The sequence below is a fragment of the Zea mays genome, chromosome 10, assembly GCF_902167145.1.
Source record: "Zea mays cultivar B73 chromosome 10, Zm-B73-REFERENCE-NAM-5.0, whole genome shotgun sequence".
Taxonomy (NCBI): domain Eukaryota; kingdom Viridiplantae; phylum Streptophyta; class Magnoliopsida; order Poales; family Poaceae; genus Zea; species Zea mays.
In genome coordinates this window covers 106,705,283-106,725,675 of record NC_050105.1, presented here as the reverse complement: position 1 = coordinate 106,725,675, position 20,393 = coordinate 106,705,283, and the positions used below count along the sequence as shown (strand labels likewise).

Below are 20,393 nucleotides of genomic sequence, written 5' to 3'. Positions count from 1 at the left end.
GCAAGCAGTTCGAACTCGAACAAGTTGACTCAATAATTAGCTCTAGATATATCCGCCCTATTTCGTTCCACACTGTCTTCTTCATTGGTTTGTTTGAATTTATATTTATGGACATTTTAAGTATTTTTTTAGACAAATGTGAAAACGATGCAGAATCAGTATGAGTATTCTTCAAACTGTTTTTGTTTTCCTTTTTTAGTCTGAATATCCTATTTTTATCCACATAAAATATCTCGTTTACATAATACAATGATTAGCAACTATGTCACATCACAATTATTTTTTAGTGGCTATATATTTATTATAATATATTGCTTTTATATGTCTAGATGAGATCGATTAAAATACTATTTTATTTTTATACTATGTGATTACATTTTCGCTTTTTATGTCCGACTTCCGAGCCGTTATCAATTTATTTCATTCATTTTGATTCGTTTTTATCATCCCGCTAGTCTCGTCTTCGTCTTCGACCTCGTTTGCGGTTGCCCCGTTTCGAAAAAACAATGCGAAAATGAAAATGAAGGTACAATAAAAAAAAGGTCAGCAAGGTTTTTCTTTATCCACAACGAAGCTACAATAAAGGTGCTAAATATGGATTTGTTACAACCAAGAGCTTCCGGGTGCAGAAAAAGAGAACTCAGTCTTCACGCAACCAAAAGGATTCTATATGCAGCTTGACACGGCACCAGCTTAGTTACACACATAAAAACTAGAAATAATCCACTGCAAGTAAAATCATTCAAAATAAAAAATAACATCAGAGAAACTGGCAAGTGAAGGTGTCTGTCTGCTCGAATACGAGAGCATACCTTTTTCAAGCTTTCTGAATTTTTACAACTGTGCTGCTAACGAGTGCCAACGTTGCTCAAATCTATCTCCTGTCACAGAATTAGAGCCGTGTGAATCTCTTGTGGATAACATAACTATAGAGTATTGATTTGGCTAGATTGCTGGAAACATTCCAGTGACATTCACAATACTGAAGATAAAGAATATTCTGAGTACAAAACAATGGTGATAATAACCTTACTGACACTATAGTTCTGCATTGGAAAAAAAATGAATTTATGCATAATTGAAGTATGAGTAGCCAAACGGTAAGAATATGCCCGTTTTAGCTAGAATCGAACAATCATGGCATAGCAAGTGTCGAACACTTGTTTGGATAAAGAGGTATTGAAGTAGATTGAAGTGTATTTTAGGTATTGAAAGGGAAATTAGTTTATATTACACTTCAATACACCTTATACCACCTCAATCCACTCCAATCCAAGATTACCCAAACAAGCCCTTAGTGTCTAGGGAAGGGTATTTATACACAGCCTAACGCTCATACACATTTTGCAATGAGGTTGTTTCAAACCCACAGGGACTTCAGGACTCAAGTGCTACACACTGCACCAGGCCTCCACTTCAGCCCAGGAATTGACAATGCCACACACAAAAAACAAATTTGAATCATTTTAGCATTGCCGAATCCTTGTACAACAACAATGGCATCAACTGCAACTCTAATGGAATGTTTGGTTTGGCGAATCAAGGGAGTGAATACTGAGGTATCATGAGTCCATTTACTAGTTTTTTCTTGAATATGTAGAACAGCTGTGTATCATTGCATTAGACTATCTCCAGCAGCTTAACCATTCTATCTCCCATCCTATCTCCTATTTCAAACTCCACTCTGCGAACAGTATAGTCTACAGTGTAAAACAGTGTTCTGCTGAACACGGTCTTAAGAACTCAGAAGAGTACAACACACCCAAAACTCCGGTAGCCCATAGCGACGGAAGACAAGGAACCAGCATCTATTATGGAAAAGCAAGCCAGAGGAAAAATTGACACTTCTTCGGCGTCCAAGTATTCCAAATGAGTTTCCAAGGTTCAAATTGCACTGAGCCAAAGAACTATAGGCAGACTTGGATTAGTACTATTCAGAGGCAGTGCTAAGTCAGGTTGCAACTGCACACTCGAAACAAGATCCTAGACATCAATAGGCCTGTTTGTTTCGGCTTGTGGCTAGACTCTTGCCGTTAGATCAACTTCTGGGTGCCAAACGCTTCTTCTCAGTCCGCTTCTGTGAAAATCGCCAAAATCATTCTCAAAAAACAGCCAAGGGATTTTAGATCATGTCTTGTAAAATTCCTTGAGAGCCCAAGGGGGGAGGTCTGAGGCAATAGCCAGATAAATCGCCATAGATGTCATCACAAATTGAACCATTACCAACCTCCCAGGTCCCAGCCCTGTTCATTAGATCAGATCTCCAACCTGGCAATTGGGAAGCAATGTGGTCTATGATGTTCAGAACTTGCGCTATGTTCAAGTTCTTAAACGAAAGCGGGAAGCCCAATACTTGCAAGGAAAATCATTCCTCATACTAGTACTAACTATTAGCTTCTAAGGAAATTATGTGGTGATGGATCAACTCACTCTATTCCACAATCAAATAAAAAACTAAAGAATGAATGATGATAGACCACTTTATTCCATAAACCAAACGCCCCCTAAATCATCTCTGTGTATAGCAAATATGTGTCACTAAATAATTCGATACAGCCATAGTCCAATACCTACAACTACAATGCAACTACATATTTGGTGAGAGCTCAGTCAGCTCACGAAAAAATATTAACTGGTTCAACCACAAAAGGGAGGGGGTATTTAAAACCACCACATAGTGCCTCAAAATCACAGATTTGGGAAACTACAAAAAAAAGTACTAAGATTCTCTGTTAGTGTGCAGCCACTGCAGCGTATCTGGCCCAGCTCACTATACCCACGAGCCAACGTTCATGAGGTCCAGGTCCACAAGGGCCCACAACATAACAATGCCTTAGACCTAACTAATCCCAAATGATTAAACTGATAGGTGAGAGCTGTCTCCGCCTTATATTGTTCCCCCACCATCAATTTTGAATGTGGGATTAAACCTAACAATCTACCCCATCACCATGTCACCTATGATATTTTTTAGATTTTCTAACCATGGACTCTTATACCACTTGTTAGAGTTTGTAGCAAATTTGGTGCAATTCACTATATCCACGAGTTGGCACCCCGAGGCCAGGTATACTGGAACCCAAATGATACTAAGGTCTTATCGTAACTCAACTCAAAAGACTAGTCTAGTAGGTGAGGGCTGCCCCCGCCTTATATGTTGTGCACCCCACCACTAATTTCTAATGTGGGACACCTAACAAGTGGTATGTTGAATTAGGCACAAGGCCTTCGTTCGTTGTGGGCTCTAGTGGACATAGGCCTAGGGGTGCAAGCTCATGGGTATAGCAAATTGGATTGAATCTATTGCGCACTCTAACAAGTGGTATCAAAGCTCATGGTAAAAAAAACTAGAAAATCTCAGGGGTCACATGGTGATGATGGAGCCTGTCAACGTCTCATAGGCCAGACGGATTGAGTGTGACATAGCGTTGGACTCGGGGAAACCACATAGGGTTGTGTGATGTAAAGAGTTGGGCCCAACATGTGACAAGGGAGATTCTTAGGTTTAGTCCCACACCAAAAAATGATGGCGGGGGTAGCACAACATATAGGCAAGGGCAGCCCTCACCTATCCGACTAATCTTTTGGGTTGAGTTAGGAACAAGGCCTTGGTATGTTGTGGGCTCTGGTGGACCTAAGGCGCTAGCTCATGTGTATAGACAATTGGACCGAATCGGGTGCGCACTCTAACAACACCTCTCAATAGATAAATAATTTCATGAACTCCTATTGTGAAATAAAGAGTTCCATTAGCAAACATATAAAGTTGCACAATTTCTTGTTGAGCTTCATGATCTAGCAAATTAGTTTCTACTGCTCACTAAACTTGCAATTGATTGCAGCAGTGGACAGAATACAATGTAATTTAAAATAACTAGAAAAGTTAAGATGGCTATAGTGCAGTATACTCTTAGAAAATCTAAACCAGATGTATGCAACTCACACCTTAATAAATATAGCTATGACGTGCCAACCTTGCAGGAATTGAATGTTTTACCTTAGAAAAACATCCAAGAAACGGTGAGCACGTTTGCTATTTTATGTTAAGAACTTAAGAATGCATTCACAAGAAACTGAAGTATGGGATAACCTGCCCGGTCCTCTCATAATAGTCGTTGAGCGCCCACTGGTACTTGGACTGGTCCAGCCCGAACCATCTCGAGATGTGCTCGTCCAAGCTCGCGTGTGCTAAACCAAAATATTTTGCTCACATATCAAAATTCAAAGTCACAAACCTTAAAATAAAAATAAACCAGAGCAATTAAATACGAAGGATTCTCTTCCAAGTCACCTTCTTGCATGCGTGCAACCGCGTCCCAGAAGAACGCAAGCAGCGATCCATCTGATCCTGCCGAAGCCTTCCCGAACTGCAATGGCGGCACCTGGACCGGTGGCAAGGAGCAGGAAGAGACCTTTGGTGCCTGCAGCGGCGTTGAGACCGACTTGACGGGCGGCGACGGTACCTGGACCAGCGAGGGTCGGGAGAGCTTCTCGGCGGGAAGCGGCGGGGAGACCATCTTGACAAGCTGCGGCGTGGATACTGAGTAAACAGGCGCGGGCGGAGGGGCTGTCTGCGCCGGTGGTGATTCAGGGGAGTCCTCGGCGCGAGGGCTCGTCGGGGGCGTAGAGAACTCGGACCCCGGGCTCTCGTGCTCCGCCGATGGCGTGAAGAACACCGTGAGGTTTCCCGACTTGCCGATGAGCGGCGGAGGGTGCGGGGTGGAGGCCATCGCCGGAGCTGAGGGGGTCGGAGGACGGAGGTGCTAGGGTTTGGCAGGAGAAGCGGATGCTGTGCGAGAGGAGTGAGACGGCTGCGAATGTGACGCCAATGCCGAGGAAGGGGAGTGAACATTTTCTGAAGTCCCTTTCCTTTTTCGACAATTTAATTTTTTTTGAAATATATTACTTCTTGTTAAAAGCTACTAGGAATCGGAGGCATGTCCGCGCTTCACGGTGACGCTGCTACTGGCTTGCTGACGCGTGGCTGCGGACGTGAATTTTTCTTCAATCCAACCGAAACGAAAGGAGCCATCTGCGTCGATCTCCGCCCCGGCCCCTCCCTCTCCGACCCATCAGGGCAGCTGGCGCCTCTAGGGCATCTCAGCGACTCGGCTCCTCCTCCCGCGCGGTGCCAGCCGCCACCTCGGCCTCGACATCGGAAGCTTCCCCGCCACCTATGGCCATTGTTGACCCCGTACCACGGACGAGGAGGAGGAGGCGGAGGCAGAGGCGGAAGCGGTGTCGGAGGCCTCGTCGATCGGGGCGGCGTCGTCCGACAGCTCCTCCTCCATCGAGGAGAACTCCGCATCCGACAAGGAGGAGGAGGAGGAGGTTGAGAGCAAGGCGCAGGGGCTCGGCATGATGGTGCTGGCCACGCTCGAATCCTTGGATGATGCCCTGCCATCCAAGTAAGTTGCTACTTCTCTGCTAACCCCCCTCTACTACCAGTGTTAGTACCTGCTTCTTCTTCTGTGGTTTTGTTGCTTCTATTTCAGTAGAAATTGGTCCTTCAAAACCACTGCTGGAGATGACATGTTCTTTGGATAAAAAATCCGATTTTTTTTTGCTGCAAAAAAATGATCTTTCTGGCGAGATTATAGAACACTGCTGGTTAATTTAGATCCCATCCCACTAGAGTACTCTAGCTAATAATGAACTCCAAGAGTTGCTCAGAAGGGAACACCGTTCTTTTCCCCATCCGAGGTACATGCGCTACTTCAACGTTATGATCCTTGGGCCGGCGCAGTCGCCCTATGAAGGTGCGAGCTTCTTATTCGGGTTTTTTTTATGCGCTGTTCGTGCTGCGTGGTGTAGAAACTAGGGTGGATCGATAGTCGATTCGAGATAATTCTTTTCAAAATATGCCACCGGAAATGGGGGAAATGCTGAGATGTTTGCTTTAGTCTGTGCACACATAGGTAAGTTTGTACTATTCGGTCGGCTGGTTACTTTTTGGCTTGTCAATTTTAGTTTTTGGGCGGTATCCTGGCTGATGAGTCTCAGCTTCTATCTGCAGCATTCTATTAGCTATGTTAAAGGACAGAGTAATGTTTTGCACCAGTATAGTATTGTATGTGATAGTCATTACTAGCTTGGTTTTATGTGTTGTGTGGGAAACAACAAACAAAAGATTTTTTATTTAGTAGATTATAGTTGTCCGTAGGCTTAGCTATTTTTTATGAATAGGCAATAATATGCTTTGTTCGTTTCATGATCGTAGTCCTTATTCATGTATGCTGTGATGATCTCCTTACCCTCTGATTTGTGTAAGTTGTTCACTTGCTAATCTCCTTCTCGCTTCTCAGAGGTAAGGACTAATGAAGTTACTGGTATGCACCTAGGACATTGGTTTAGTTGATTTCCGTTCTAAAATGGTAGTGAATGACTGAAACTTGCCAGTAGAAACTATGTTCTCTATTGTAACAGGCTTGGATCAAAAAGATAATGCAAGCAGATGAGGATGTTGGAAAGATTGCATTAGTGGTGCCTGTTTTAGTCTGTAAGTTCTGCTAGAATCATTGTGCCTTTATCTCTACTACTCCTTAAGAAAGGAGTGTAGGCGTGCACACTTACGCCGTTCTGCCTGCGACTCGCACCCCGCGACATCATCCGCTCCACTCATTCCCACCTCGCCACATCGTGCCCCTTGCTCCCACTCTCCCCTCCCTCGGCCCTCCTCCCGTCCCTCGCACGCCGCCGCCCGACGCCCCCGGTCTCGCGTTGCCCGACGCCCCAGATCCGTCGCATGGCCCCCGTCCTCCCAGTTGCCCAGGGTTGCGGCAAGCACATCGTGCTCGTCCACGGCGGGTGCCTAGGCGGCTGGTCCTGGTTCAAGGTGGCCACGGCGCTCCGCGCAGCGGGGTACCGCACGGACAAGCCGGACCTGGCGGCGTCGGGCGTGGACCCGCGGGCGCTGCGGGAGGTGCCCACGTTCCGGGACTACACGGAGCCGCTGCTGAAGCTCCTGGCGTCGCTCCCGGACGGGGAGCGCGTGGTGCTCGTGGGCCACAGCCTCGGCGGCGTGAGCGTCGCGCTGGCCGCCGAGACGTTCCCGGACAAGGTCGCCGCCGTGGTGTTCCTCTGCGCCTTCATGCCCGACTGCGCGGCGCGGCCGTCGCACGTGCTGGAGAAGGTGAGGCATAGCCGCGATCGGGCAGCTGCTTTCCCCTAGATTCGAGAGGCTCCTCTCCGATCCTGGCGTGTGTGTCATTTTCTTGATGTGCTAGCTTATTGTCCGTATCGAGCAGTTCGTGGAGGGGAAGTGGCTGGAGTGGATGGACATAGAGGTGAAACCCCAGGACGGCGAAGGCAAGCTCACCACCTCTATGCTGTTCGGGCCCCGGATCATCCGAGAGAAGTTCACCCAGCTCTGCTCGCCCGAGGTACGTCGTCTCTATCCTCATATGTTTACCGTACCTTTCGTGCGAGTCGAGCTGAAAGGGAAAACGTTCGTCGGTCACTCGATCCTGCGGCGGCCCAGGGTTCCTCCCTTCGATTGTTTTGGCGCAGATATACTCGATGCTGCGGAAAATGGCGTGCGCTACCCGTGTGCTGAAGGAGGTTTGTTTCTCCCTCCGATATTTTTTTGGCGCGGATATACTAGATATTGCTGGCGTCCGCTACTGTCCTGGAGAATTGGTTATCGCTCCGTTTTTTTTGCTGCAGATAGGCTAACATCTACTATATCTATATCCATATCTATTTAACTACGAGGAGGAGGTCTTTTACAATTCTGTGCAGGTATGTTCGTCTTCAATTTTCCATGTTTTTTCCAAAAATGGGTCGTTGTTCTGTTTTTTCTTTTAAAAAGATGGATGCAATGTTCTATCGATTCCTTATCTGTGTTAAGCTTACAGTCTGGACTCATGATGTTGCCTGTTGCAATTTACTGTAGTGATCTATTGACTTCCAGCTGATCAGTCGTTATCGCTTGTAGAACTTCTATTTTGCGGTATTCTTTAAGTTCGACAATGTCATCTTATTCATCAATCAAATGGTGGTCATACAGATTATAGATATTTATGATGTCATTTATATGATGCACTACAGTACAGCTCATCAAAATCTCTGCACACAGATTATAGAGATTTATGCTCAGTTGCTTGCTTTTGATGATGGAGATTGATTTCTAACTGGCTCAGCTCACTCTTCTTGCCAGTAAGGGCACAATTTGCTTCATCAAGAGCACTTCATGCTTTCGTCAATTTCCATTGCAGGGTGCTTTCCTGCTTTGAAGGTTCATCTTTTAGGCAGTGAGCATATCTTAATGTGTTGCCCATCATCTCTTTGTATGCATCAAGCTGCCTTTGAATCTTCTTATGTTCATGTTTCCATATGCTCTAGCTCCTCAATTCTTGCATGCAATTTTGTTATAACCTCATATTGTTGTTTCTGTTCAGCTTGAGACTAGGCAATAATGCGAGATTGTTCTTCTAACAGTTTCAAGCTGTCATAGCCTGAATTAGATGTTGGAGCACATGCAGCAATCTCCCCCCAAATTCCTCCCCATGACCCTACTGAGACCATAGCTTATAGTGTATTTTTTTATAGTTTTTCTTTTTTCAGAGCTGTCATAGCCTACAAACTTTAGAAGAAAAATATGCCCCTTTCTTGTCAAAACCATTTTGTGACTGCAACCAACTTTAATATATGTGCACTGCAGATCACCACCCTTCTCGCGGCTATTCCAACCATCGGCTACGCGCGCATCCTCGACATCGGGTGGGAGTGGGCCGGCGTCATCTGGATATACAACGTTGTCACCTTCCTGCCAATGGACATGTTCAAGCTAGCCATCTGATACGCGCTGAGCGGCAAGGCGTGGGGCACGCTATTGGAGCACAAGATCGCCTTCACCGCCAAGGGTCTGGACTGCATGTGATGGCTGGTTCACCATCGTCGTATTTGACCACGCCAAGTGGGTCGTCTCGTCGTCGCTTGTAAGTTACACTTTATGTTTGTTAATACACAAAACCAATATTTTTTATACAACAAAGGATACTGTCAATGATCTTTACTACCACTTGGAAATCTGATACAATATCGATTTCTCAAGTGTACTATTTAAATAGGACTAAAGGCATTAATCTTAGACCCATTTGCATGGCTCGCTATTATTTGATGTCTTTAGTATTGATCAATGATTTCAATCAGTGCTAAAGGATTACGTGTGCACACAGGATTATATGCATGAAATCTTCTGGTTTGATGTGGTGTCCCCTTGATGTGGTGTCCTTAATTGAAATCTTCTGATTACGTGTGCACACAGGATTATATGCACTCCTTAATTGAAATCTTCTGGTTCAATCAGTGCTAATGGACATGTTCAATTGATGTGGTGCCCCCTTGATTATACGTGTGCACACAGGAACAACGCACGGGTATCAATACAGTGATTACGTGTGCACACAGTGATTTCAATCAGTAGCTTTTTGGTGAACACGTCCCCTTGATGTGGTGTTGAATGCCTCACTGATTAGATATTGACGTGATCTTGTTTGAATTAAGGAGAATTATTATTGACAGTTCTGAGATGTCTCTTCTGGTTTGATTCAGTACTTATTAACAATTTGGTGTCTATAGCTTTGCTAACTTGTGGGTTTTCTCTCAGGGTTCTTTCAGCAGCAATGGCCTCACTATTTCTTCTAAATTACCAAGATTCTCGGACATGTACACTCTCACGATAGCAAGTGTAGACCCACAGTCTATCGCAGCAAACAAGCCAATCCATTTCACTAAGAGCGTGACAAAGTGGTATGTGCCAAGTGATCTTCAGTTTAGCACACTAAAAATTTTTAGTCTCTAGCAGATGCATCTCTTGTGAAAATCTGAACTATAGTGTATTTAATTGTATTTTAAATATTAAATGTCTACTATCCAAAGTGCAGTCAACTCATACCCCTGTCAACTTTAGGATTTCGTGATTAGATGTTCATGTATGATGTACCTAAAACCCATATATGGTTTCCATAGCATTTAGCTGAATTAGATGGCTAACTACTAGGTGAGGGTGTTCCAATCTTGAAGCCAATAGATAGTTATGATAAGATAAATGTCCTTACTGCTTATCTCTAGCAGATGCATCTCTTGTGAAAATCTAAGCCAGAATTTTGATCATCCATTTATGAGAAAATATTTCTGAATTCCATGTGGTGTTTTTTTGTTGCCTCTTTTTGTGCCTTCTCTGTTATCTTAACTGTGTTGCACACTTATGAGGATATGATGACCCTTTCCCCAGATGATCGGCAATGAACATATTGAGCGCCATAATTTCTCTTTTGAGGAAACCAAGCCAGAATTCTGATCCTCCATTTATGCATAAAAGGTATTTCTGAATTTTATGTAGTGCTTATTTTGTAGCCTCCTTTTGTGTTTTTTGTTCTTTTAACTATGTTGCACACTTATGAGGATATGATGACCCTTTCCCCAGATGATCGACATGAACATACTGAGCGCTATAATTTCTCATCTGAGAAAACCAAGACAGAATTCTGATCCTCTGTTTGTTTTGCTATTTTGCTTTATTCGTTGTGTATCTTAATTTCTGAATTTATCTTAAGCTTGTACATAAAATTTGTTGTCATTGCTTGCTCTTTTTAGGTGACTGTTTATTCCAAACAGTTATTTTATGTGACTGACATTTGAGTTCTGCGTTGAAAACTGATTATCAATGGATGAATTTATATGGCCATTGTGTATGAGTCAACGCCATAATAATCCTCTCCATGTTTTGTGTGTATATGGTACATGTGCATGATATCACTGGTTGAGCATGAGTGGGGGATATCTTCTTTCAGATTTATATTTTATGTCAAGATGGAAATACGACATTGAGAGAAGGAGAATAGGGCTCATGATCTCAGCCGCTATGAACTTTGTGGCAAAATATTCTCTGGACGACATATTTTTATCGACACGTCACTCAATGTTTGTTCACTCTATACTTAATGTTATCAGTGGAAGGTCAGATGATCGATAGTGAACATACTGGGCACTATAATTTCTCATCTGAGAAAACAAGCCAGAATTTTGATCATCCATTTATGAGAAAATATTTCTGAATTCCATGTGGTGTTTTTTTCTTGCCTCTTTTTGTGCCTTTTCTGTTATCTTAACTGTGTTGCACACTTATGAGGATATGATGACCCTTTCTCCAGATGATCGACAGTGAACATATTGAGCGCCATAATTTCTCTTTTGAGAAAACCAAGCCAGAATTCTGATCCTCCATTTATGCATAAAAGTATTTATGAAATTTATGTAGTGCTTATTTTGTAGCCTCCTTTTGTGTTTTTTGTTCTTTTAACTATGTTGCACACTTATGAGGATATGATGACCCTTTCCTAGATGATCGACATGAACATAATGAGCGCTATAATTTCTCATCTGAGAAAACCAAGCCAGAATTCTGATCCTCTGTTTGTTTTGCTGTTTTGCTTTATTCGTTGTGTATCTTAATTTCTGAATTTATCTTAAGCTTGTACATAAAATTTGTTGTCATTGCTTGCTCTTTTTAGGTGACTGTTTATTCCAAACAGTTATTTTAAGTGACTGACATTTGAGTTCTGCGTTGAAAACTGATTACCAATGGATGAATTTATATGGCCATTGTGTATGAGTCAACGCCATAATAATCCTCTCCCTGTTTTGTGCGTATATGGTACCTGTGCATGATATCACTGGTTGAGCATGAGTGGGGGATATCTTCTTTCAGATTTATATTTTGTTTGTGTTATAGTGTTTTTTGTGGATTATGTTATGTACAATTGTTTTGAGTATCTTCTTTCAGATTTATATTTTGTTTGTGTTATAGTGTTCACTCTTCCAAGGGCAGCTCGATGGAACCGATTGAATGCAGGATGTATTGTTGGTAGCATGCATCAACACAACTAGAATTTCACTAGATCTTGTATAAGTAGGTTCTAATTTTTTGGTCGTTCGCATAACAATTTCTGAAAAAACATGACATAATTCTATCAGAACATTTACAGTGTTCTTTTATTGTTGAATAAAACACTGAATGCTAAGGCATGCATTAATCCATACGTCTTGTGAAATGCTACGGTCCAGGGAAAAAGTGTGTCTAAAAAATACGACAATCTTTTTTTTTTCTAGAACTGATATATGACATTTGTGTATTTCTTTGAATCTTAGAAGAACTTTCAGGTTAATATGGACCAACTGAACCATCTCCTCGTATCTAAGAACTTGCAAGTTGCAGGTTAATAGGATGCCTGATGTAAGCTTTGTTGGGTTCATGTTGAATGTATTTTTTTGAAATGATTTTGTTTTTGGTGATTGTAAAAATTATGTGAGCATGTCAGTTGATTCTCTGTCTGGCATGAGTTTGGGGAATGGTTTGTATGAATCCTGCCTATGTTTGCATATTGTTTGCTTGGATAACAACTTGTTTGAATCCATTAGCCCTAGATGCTCCTCTATGCCACTGGAAGTGAGTAATTATGTCGCTGTCACAATACACGGGTATTATATCACGATGCACGGTATTTTTCTTGTCTCGTGGCAACGCACGAGCACGTACCTAGAGCTCTGCCAGGGCTCTAAGTCCGTTAGAGGCTCGCTTTGTGTTCTGTGGCATCGCACGGGCACCCACCTAGTATATGTATTATGTACATATCTGTGTTTGTCCACAATAACCTTGCGTGGTATTGGATCTGGCAAGTTGTGAATTTTGTGTTCATTCGATGATAAAAAACATTATATTCTTCTTTTTAAATTTTAAGACCCATACTAAACTTCATTAAAATATAACAACATAGTGTAGAGAATAGAATTTAGGAATCCATGATACAGCATGGCCCTAGGTCATAAAATTGCATGAATGTAGATTTATTTTCTCCTCTGCAACTTCTCTCTTGGCTTTCCCATACTTTGGCATTCAATATGTCAAGCCATGTACCATCTTGGGCAGAAAAGGCTAATTAAAAATCCCAATTCATATGTCAATGTTGAATATGGTTATAAAGATTTATTGATATTAACTGGTAATTTACATATCCGTACTGCCTGCTTGACCTTATATTGAGATGTTCACCAGCTTGACCATTGAACCTAGAGTGTTTACAGAAATTGGGTATGTGGGTTTTAATTGTAGTGGTCTGTTGCTATCTCTTATTGCACATTGATTGAAGTGACGTCGGTTTCCTTTTCTGTGGATGCATTTTAGCACGATTGACTCGAGTTTTCCCATGGTCTGTACAGGGCCCTATGCACAGTAAATATAGTGAAACCACAGATATCCGTATCAGAGTGTATTCATGTTTAGAAAAATATCGTAAATGTAGTAGTTGCAGGTTGCAGCATTGAAATGAAATGTTTGAAAACTATAAAATATATAGAATCTAGAATCCATGAGATGTATGATATTTGTCGGTTGTATGTGTGTGTTCTCTGTTCCCTTTTGGACACGTACATGATGTTGTTACCACTTGCCAGTGTAGAGGGATTACCATCATCCTTTGCAGGCTCACTAAAAATCCATAGTGAATAAGACTCAAGTTATGTTCCAGGACTGTGGGTCTGTGTACTTTCAACTCTGTATGCTAGACTTCTAGAAACTTGAGTGACAATTGTCAAAACTAGAATTATTTTACTTGGTTACATGAAACTTCGAGTACTGGTCGTTCGAGATCCTTGTGATGTTTGTAGGGCTGATGCCCGACTCTCAGCTCAGCACTTCCATCATTGCGATGTGGTAATTAACTTAACTTACTCTAACTACTATCATCATTCATTTCGACAATACATAAAGTGGTAATTTCTACATGTTTGCTGGCAGCCAAAACACCGAAGCCATATCATACATGATCACCTATGGCTTCGTCGCTGTCATCAGCACAAGGGTGTCCAACGAGCCGGGAGCCCGGAACATCGCCAACGCCAAGAAGGCGCTCACCGTGTCGCTGGCGCTGTCCCTGATGCTGGGGGTGGCGTTCCTGCTGCTTCTGGGCCTTGACCACGACCTCTTGGTGCGCCTCTTCACCACCAGCGAGGCCGTGGTCAGCGCCTTCGCCTCCATGACGCCGCTGCTCATCGGCTCCGTCGTGCTGGACTCCACGCAGGGGGTGCTCTGCGGCGTCGCCAGGGGCTGCGGGTGGCAGCACCTGGCGGCGTGGACCAACCTGGTGGCCTTCTATGTCATCGGCTTGCCGCTCGCCACCCTCTTCGGATTCACGCTCGGCTTCCAAACCAAGGTACAATATGTGTTCTATTCTGAATGAATGAATGTTCATGTACCAAATAATTAATGTACCAAATTAACAATGCATGCATGTGTCGTCCAGGGGCTGTGGATGGGGCAGATATGCGGCCTCCTCTGCCAGAACTGCGTCCTCTTTTCATCACCCTGCGAACCAACTGGCAGGAGTTAGACCTGACCATGTTCAACAAGGACAACGATTTTGTCTGCTAGGAATCCAGAAAGAGTTTTTCTTTTCTTTTTTGCCATGTGCTGTTGCTGAAACATTGAACCATCAGCAACAGGCTTCGACAGAGCTGTCTGGTGTTTGCTCATCAGCCATCATCAATACATCATCAGTGTAACACTACAAATTGTACCAGTAGTAATACAATACACAGGAATTTAAGATGCATGAGTCCAATATAGCTGACGCTTTGTTGATAGGGCGCCCGTAAGGGCGCCTCTAGTTCTAGTATAGGTAAAATGGGGCTGGGCCTAGTTTGAAAACACCATTTTTCTAAAAGATTTTTATTTTCCCAATAAAAAATAGTTAATTTTCTCTTAAAAATAAAAATCCTTTAGAAACATATAGTTCACAAACTAGTCTTAATTGTTTATATGCTCATTTTATAGCAAAATGATGGTTTTCTCCTTGTTTTTAACTTTGTAATTTTACTCATGCGTTTTTCAAAAAGAATAAAGTTTGTTCCTATTTGGTGAAGTCCCCCTAAGTTTTTTTAAAAAAGGGCATGTTTGTCTATATGTTTTTACCTCTGTTTTATTTTGCTCTTTGTATTTTTACTCTCATTTTTAACATTTTTAAAAGTTCAAAAAGAATAAAGTTTGTTCCTATTTGGTGAAGTCCCCCTAAGTTTTTTTAAAAAAGGGCATGCTTGTCTATATGTTTTTACCTCTGTTTTATTTTGCTCTTTGTATTTTTACTCTCATTTTTAACATTTTTAAAAGTTTTAGGCTGGGCCTAGTTTGAAAACGCCATTTTTCTAAAAGATTTTTATTTTCCCAATAAAAAATAGTTAATTTTCTCTTAAAAATAAAAATCCTTTAGAAACATATAGTTCACAAACTAGTCTTAATTGTTTATATGCTCATTTTATAGCAAAATGATGGTTTTCTCCTTGTTTTTAACTTTGTAATTTTACTCATGCGTTTTTCAAAAAGAATAAAGTTTGTTCCTATTTGGTGAAGCCCCCCTAAGTTTTTTTAAAAAAGGGCATGTTTGTCTATATGTTTTTACCTCTGTTTTATTTTGCTCTTTGTATTTTTACTCTCATTTTTAACATTTTTAAAAGTTTTAAATGGATTAACTAATTCAATTACTGGTCAGAAAATTGATATTTTTTAGAAGAAAAAAATCAACGGTATTTTAACTAAAAACATATAAACACAAATCAATATCACACTTATGAGTGTGTATACCTCTCAATTGCTTTCCTAAACTGCCTCTAGGCATTTTATTTTCCAGACGCCAAGATGTTAGTGTAGAAGTTTGTTGAAATCTTTTCTTGATATGTAACCTTGTTTTCAGATCCATTGAGGCCAAAAATATATTGTTGGCAGTTTGGCACGAAGGTCGAGCTTGACCTCAATCATGTTTATTACTGACCCCACCTGCATGTGAAGGGTGCCATCATTGCATAGATAGGTCTCGGAGACAAAGACTATGGCGAGCAGATGAGGGCCCCCTTTGTCCGACACGAAGGACCCATAAGACTCGATCAGGGCCCCGTGGGCGACGGGGGCTTGGTCTCCTTCGGTGAAGCCAGACAGAAGGGGTCGAAGGCCCCATAGACCTCGCTCCCCTGACTCTGACGCATGTGCAATGGTTCTAGGCTAAGACAAAGGTATGGATGGGTCCAAAGGCAACCATTTCCTGTCGGCATCGTCCATGTGGAAACAGGAAGACATTGAAGACCTCGAGACAAAGTCCTTGGGGACTCAAAGCCTGAGAGTCAGGCGTGGGTGACCTCGGCGACCGGTGGACCCACTCAAGCTAGGCAGACCCACATGTCGGTCTCCACGATAATCTCAGCGTCCTATATGATTAGACTTACGTCGTCACTATTCCATAATTACCCCACTTGTACAATATATCCCAGGAGTATAGTAGATAACCAAGGGCACACATGTATTTTAGGCTCTATCCCTGAGAGCACCTAGAGGGGGTGAATAGGTGATCCTGTAAAAACAGCTCAAAAAAAACAAACCTTGTCTAATGTGGATTAGTAAAATCAAGGCCAAGTTCGAATGAAGAGCGAGAGAAGGACTTCTTCACTTAGTTGCTCTCACAAGGTGAGTATTGAACTTAGATCAATTATATAAGTGAAGCGAAAGAGAGGAATCACAATAAGATAAAGACAAGTGACACAACAATTTTTATCTCGTGGTTCGGTCAATTATAATATACTTGCCTACTCCATGTTGTGGCGTCCCAATGGATGAGGGTTGCACTTAATCCCTTTCAAGTGATCCAAAGATCAACTTAAATACCATGGTTCTCTCTTTATCTCAAGTTTATCCCTTTGGGAGGAATCTCCACAATTTGGAGTCTCTCACGTCTTACACAATTGATCTCAAATGAACACAAGAGTAAGGGGGAGTAGAAACACACTCAAGAACATAAGATGCAGCAACAACACGCACACAAATCAAGAAAAGAGCACACAAAACAACACAGCGGAGTCACAACTCAAAGAAGCACTCATATTTTTGTCTCAATGAAACAATGGCATGATTGCGAAGTCTAGGCATTGTAGAATGTTCAATGGGTGCTTAATTTAGTGTTCCATGCGCTTAGGGGGTCCCTTTTATAGCCCCAAGGGACCTAGGAGCCGTTGGAGCTCCATTTGGTAGGCTTTGGTTTCCTTCTATCTGTGGGTACACCGGACTGTCCGGTGCACACCGAACGGTGAACAGTGCGCGGGCAAAGAATCGTGTGATTGGCTGGTTTCCTATTCTGGGGGCACCAGACCGTCCGGTGGAGGCACCGGACTGTCTGGGCACCACTTGATCGTTGGCCCTCAGCCAACATGGCAGCTAGCCGTTGGCGGCTGGCACACCGGACTGTCCGGCGTTCCGTGCGGACGGTCCAGTGAATTATAGTCGGTGCAAGCTAGAATTCCTGAGAGCAAGCAGTTGGTCGGACCGTGCACCGGACTGTCCGGTGCTACGCAATCTAGCAAACTTTTTTCTTTCTTGTTCTCTTTTGCTCCTTTTGTCTTGACTTCATAAAGTCGCTGGCACTTAGATAAATATGATTAGCACACAAAACAATTGACTAAGTGTCCAGAGCTTGCCTTTTACTTGGTCCATATAGATTTGCACTATGTCCTCTTACAAGCTCAATTTGCTTCATGTACCTTTGCTCATTCATCATGTTAGTCTAAACATAATGTGTTGTGTATTTAATCACCAAAACAATATAGCAATGGCCCAAGGACACATTTCCCTTTCAATCTCCCCCTTTTTGGTGATTCATGCCAACACTTGGTTTGTTTTCGCAAAATGCACTAACATCTCCAAATGTGAGCTAAAAGTGCAAATTGATGTCAAATTGAAGACCAATAAAACTATCATAGGATTTGACATATTTGGATCATTTTTGCCACCACTTGGTTTGTTTTCGCAAAACAAATTCATCTCCCTATCTCTGTCAAAAACACTTTGTTTTGGCAAATCAAAATAACTTTCAAGACTAGTTTTGGTCAAGAGTCAGAAAACTCCCCCTTTTTCTTATAATTAAATTCCTCCCCCACAAGAGAGCAGTTTTTGCAATAAAAGGGTTTTGATCAAAAACCAAGTATACTTACACTAAAATTTTGAAAAATTCACAAGTGGTAGCTGATCCAATTGATTTGGCCTTAATTTCTCCCCCTTTGGCATTAAGCACCAAAACATAAGAACTATTTGGCCTTTTAACCCCATTGTCATACAAAAATTACAACTAAAAAACCAAGGGCAACGAGAGAACACAATACGGACTTGGAGCAAATATCATTGATACCGGAATGTAGTGGAAGCATTTTCTTTGTCCAAGTTCACTTTTTTCCCTTTCAATCTATCTTTGAGACTACATCATAAGTACTCAAGCAAAAACGTCAGTCTCAAGGGGTCAAGTTGTAGCACATCCTTCCCCTAAACATACACATCTTTTGCACAAGGACTTTGTGAGGTCCAGGGAAGACTTATACAACTTGAGCACCAAAATAAGCAAGTAAAGACTATGATACTTAAAAGAGCATGATCAAGGGCATAAAACACATATATGCTATAGATCAATCCAAGTTACACGAATCTAAGACATTTAGCTCACTATGCAACCTGCAAAACCTTTTCTAATCTAAAGGCTTGGTGAAGATGTCAGCTAGGTGGTTCTCGGTGCTAATATGGCAAACATCTATATCTCCCATTTGTTGGTGGTCTCTCAAAAAGTGATGTCGGATGTCTATGTGCTTAGTGCGGCTGTGTTCAACGGGATTATTCGCCAAGCGGATTGCACTCTCGCTATCACATAGCAGTGGGACTTTGCTCAAATTATAGCCAAAGTCCCGGAGGGTTTGTCTCATCCAAAGTAGTTGCGCGCAACACTAGCCTGAGGCAACATACTCGGCCTCAGCGGTGGATAGGGCAACTGATGTTTGTTTCTTAGAGCTCCAAGACACCAGGGATCTTTCCAAAACTAACAAGTCTGTGATGTGCTCTTTCTATCTACCTTGCACCCGGCATAGTCGGAATTTGAATATTCGATTAGGTCAAAGGTAGACCCCTTTGGATATCAGATCCCGAAGCAAGGCGTATGAACTAAATATCTAAGAATTCGCTTCACAGCCACAAGATGACATTCCTTGGGTCACATTGAAATCTAACACGCATGCATACACTAAGCATTATATCTGATCTACTAGCACAAAGATAAAGTAATGAACATATCATAGACCGGTATGCCTTTTGATCAACGGACTTACCTCCCTTGTCGAGGTCCAAGTGTCTGTCGGTTCCCATTGGCGTCTTGGCGGGCTTTGCGTCCTTCATCCCAAACCATTTGAGCAAGTCTTCAGTGTACTTTGTTTGGGATATGAATGTTCCTTTCTTGACTTGCTTCACTTGAAATGCAAGGAAGTAGTTCAACTCGCCCATCATCGACATCTCGAATTTCTGCATCATTACCCTACTAAACTCTTCACAAGACTTTTGATTAGTAGAACCAAATATTATGTCATCAGCATATATTTGGCATACAAACAAATCACCATTACAAGTCTTAGTAAAAAGAGTAGGACCCGCTTTCCCGACCTTGAAAGCATTAGATATGAGAAAATCTCTAAGGCATTCATACCATGCTCTTGGAGCTTGCTTAAGTCCATAGAGCGCCTTAGAGAGCTTATACACGTGGTCGGGATACCTGTCATCCTCGAAGCCAGGGGTTGTTCCATGTACACCTCCTCCTTGATTGGTCCATTGAGGAAGGCGATCTTCATGTCCATTTGAAACAACTTAAAAGAGTGGTGAGTAGCATAAGCTCATAATATACGAATTGACTTAAGCCTAGCTACAGGAGCAAAAGTATCCACAAAGTCCAAACCTGCGACTTGGGCATAACCTTTTGCCACAAGTCGAGCCTTGTTTCTTATCACCACCCAATGCTCATCTTGCTTGTTGCGGAACACCCACTTGATTTCTTCAACATTTTGCTTCGGACGTGACACGAGGCTCCACACTTCATTTCTCTTGAAGTTGTTGAGTTCTTCATGCATGGCTAACACCCAGTTCGGATCCTGCAAGGCTTCTTCTACCCTGAAATCTTAATAGAAGAAACAAACGAGTAATGCTTACAAAAATTAGCTAATTGTGAATGAGTAGTTAATCCATTTCTGATGTCACCTAAAATCTGACCCACTGGATGATTCCTTTGGATGGTGGCCCTGACTTGAGTTGGAGGTGCATGTGGTACTTCTTCCTCCCTGTCCTTTTCTTCCTGTGCTCTCTCTTGATTCATGCCTTCTTCTTGAGGTACCTGTTCCTCATATTGAGTTGGGGGTTGCACCATTATTGAGGAGGATGGTTGATCTTGTTCTTGTTGTTCCTAAGGTCGCACATCACTTATTGCCATAGTTCTCATTGCGATCGTTGGAACTTCATCTTCATCTATATAATCAAGATCAACTTGCTCTCTTGG

At 42.4% G+C, this 20,393-nt stretch overlaps 2 protein-coding genes, 4 non-coding genes and 2 pseudogenes across 13 annotated transcripts; 7 read left to right on the top strand and 1 right to left on the bottom strand.

Moving 5' to 3' along the window:
* Nucleotides 1-511: 511 nt before the first annotated feature.
* LOC100284432 (actin associated protein) lies at nt 512-4,876 on the bottom strand. 7 transcript variants are annotated; one of them, NR_159399.1, is made up of 6 exons: nt 4,464-4,821; nt 4,292-4,382; nt 4,091-4,188; nt 3,946-3,997; nt 813-881; nt 514-726 (listed from the first exon to the last, which is right to left on the bottom strand). NR_159399.1 is itself a non-coding variant. In XM_035963077.1 (5 exons), exons 1-4 carry the CDS (start codon nt 4,728-4,730, stop codon nt 849-851), a joined length of 489 nt encoding a protein of 162 aa, XP_035818970.1. In that variant the 5' UTR covers nt 4,731-4,876; the 3' UTR covers nt 512-726; nt 813-848. The 7 variants fall into 7 exon arrangements, 5 of the variants coding, with proteins under 5 accessions (XP_035818970.1, NP_001353628.1, XP_035818971.1 ...); XR_559748.4 differs by having other exon boundaries at nt 512-726; nt 4,292-4,873; XM_035963077.1 differs by lacking the exon at nt 3,946-3,997 and having other exon boundaries at nt 512-726; nt 4,464-4,876.
* Nucleotides 4,877-7,016: 2,140 nt separating this feature from the next.
* LOC103641536 (salicylic acid-binding protein pseudogene) lies at nt 7,017-7,382 on the top strand (annotated as a pseudogene). Its single transcript, NR_161211.1, has 2 exons — nt 7,017-7,132; nt 7,248-7,382. The product of NR_161211.1 is annotated as a salicylic acid-binding protein pseudogene (transcript).
* A 2,830-nt stretch (nt 7,383-10,212) lies between these two features.
* Nucleotides 10,213-10,308, top strand: LOC111590347 (small nucleolar RNA Z103). Its single transcript, XR_004853478.1, has one exon. It is a non-coding gene; the product is annotated as a small nucleolar RNA Z103 (small nucleolar RNA).
* Nucleotides 10,309-10,404: 96 nt separating this feature from the next.
* On the top strand, nt 10,405-10,499 carry LOC111590348 (small nucleolar RNA Z103). Its single transcript, XR_004853479.1, has one exon. It is a non-coding gene; the product is annotated as a small nucleolar RNA Z103 (small nucleolar RNA).
* A 465-nt stretch (nt 10,500-10,964) lies between these two features.
* LOC111590350 (uncharacterized) lies at nt 10,965-11,032 on the top strand (annotated as a pseudogene).
* Nucleotides 11,033-11,131: 99 nt separating this feature from the next.
* Nucleotides 11,132-11,227, top strand: LOC111590346 (small nucleolar RNA Z103). Its single transcript, XR_004853477.1, has one exon. It is a non-coding gene; the product is annotated as a small nucleolar RNA Z103 (small nucleolar RNA).
* Nucleotides 11,228-11,322: 95 nt separating this feature from the next.
* LOC111590349 (small nucleolar RNA Z103) lies at nt 11,323-11,416 on the top strand. Its single transcript, XR_004853480.1, has one exon. It is a non-coding gene; the product is annotated as a small nucleolar RNA Z103 (small nucleolar RNA).
* A 2,257-nt stretch (nt 11,417-13,673) lies between these two features.
* Nucleotides 13,674-14,390, top strand: LOC103641535 (protein DETOXIFICATION 19). The gene is made up of 3 exons (XM_020545444.1): nt 13,674-13,714; nt 13,799-14,213; nt 14,304-14,390. Exons 1-3 carry the CDS (start codon nt 13,674-13,676, stop codon nt 14,388-14,390), a joined length of 543 nt encoding a protein of 180 aa, XP_020401033.1.
* The last annotated feature ends 6,003 nt before the right edge of the window (nt 14,391-20,393 follow it).

What these genes read in the sequence shown, in the direction of transcription:
- LOC103641535 (XM_020545444.1), top strand. Translation starts at nt 13,674, where the DNA reads ATGCCCGACTCTCAGCTCAGCACTTCCATCATTGCGATGTG. An exon ending in ACTTCCATCATTGCGATGTG is followed by an intron (nt 13,715 to 13,798) that starts GTAATTAACTTA and finishes GTTTGCTGGCAG; the next exon opens with CCAAAACACCGAAGCCATAT. An exon ending in CGCTCGGCTTCCAAACCAAG is followed by an intron (nt 14,214 to 14,303) that starts GTACAATATGTG and finishes TGTGTCGTCCAG; the next exon opens with GGGCTGTGGATGGGGCAGAT.
- LOC100284432 (XM_020545093.3), bottom strand. Translation starts at nt 4,730, where the DNA reads ATGGCCTCCACCCCGCACCCTCCGCCGCTCATCGGCAAGTCGGGAAAC. An exon ending in GGTTGCACGCATGCAAGAAG is followed by an intron (nt 4,189 to 4,291) that starts GTGACTTGGAAG and finishes ATTTTGGTTTAG; the next exon opens with CACACGCGAGCTTGGACGAG. An exon ending in ATTATGAGAGGACCGGGCAG is followed by an intron (nt 3,998 to 4,090) that starts GTTATCCCATAC and finishes TGTTTTTCTAAG; the next exon opens with GTAAAACATTCAATTCCTGC.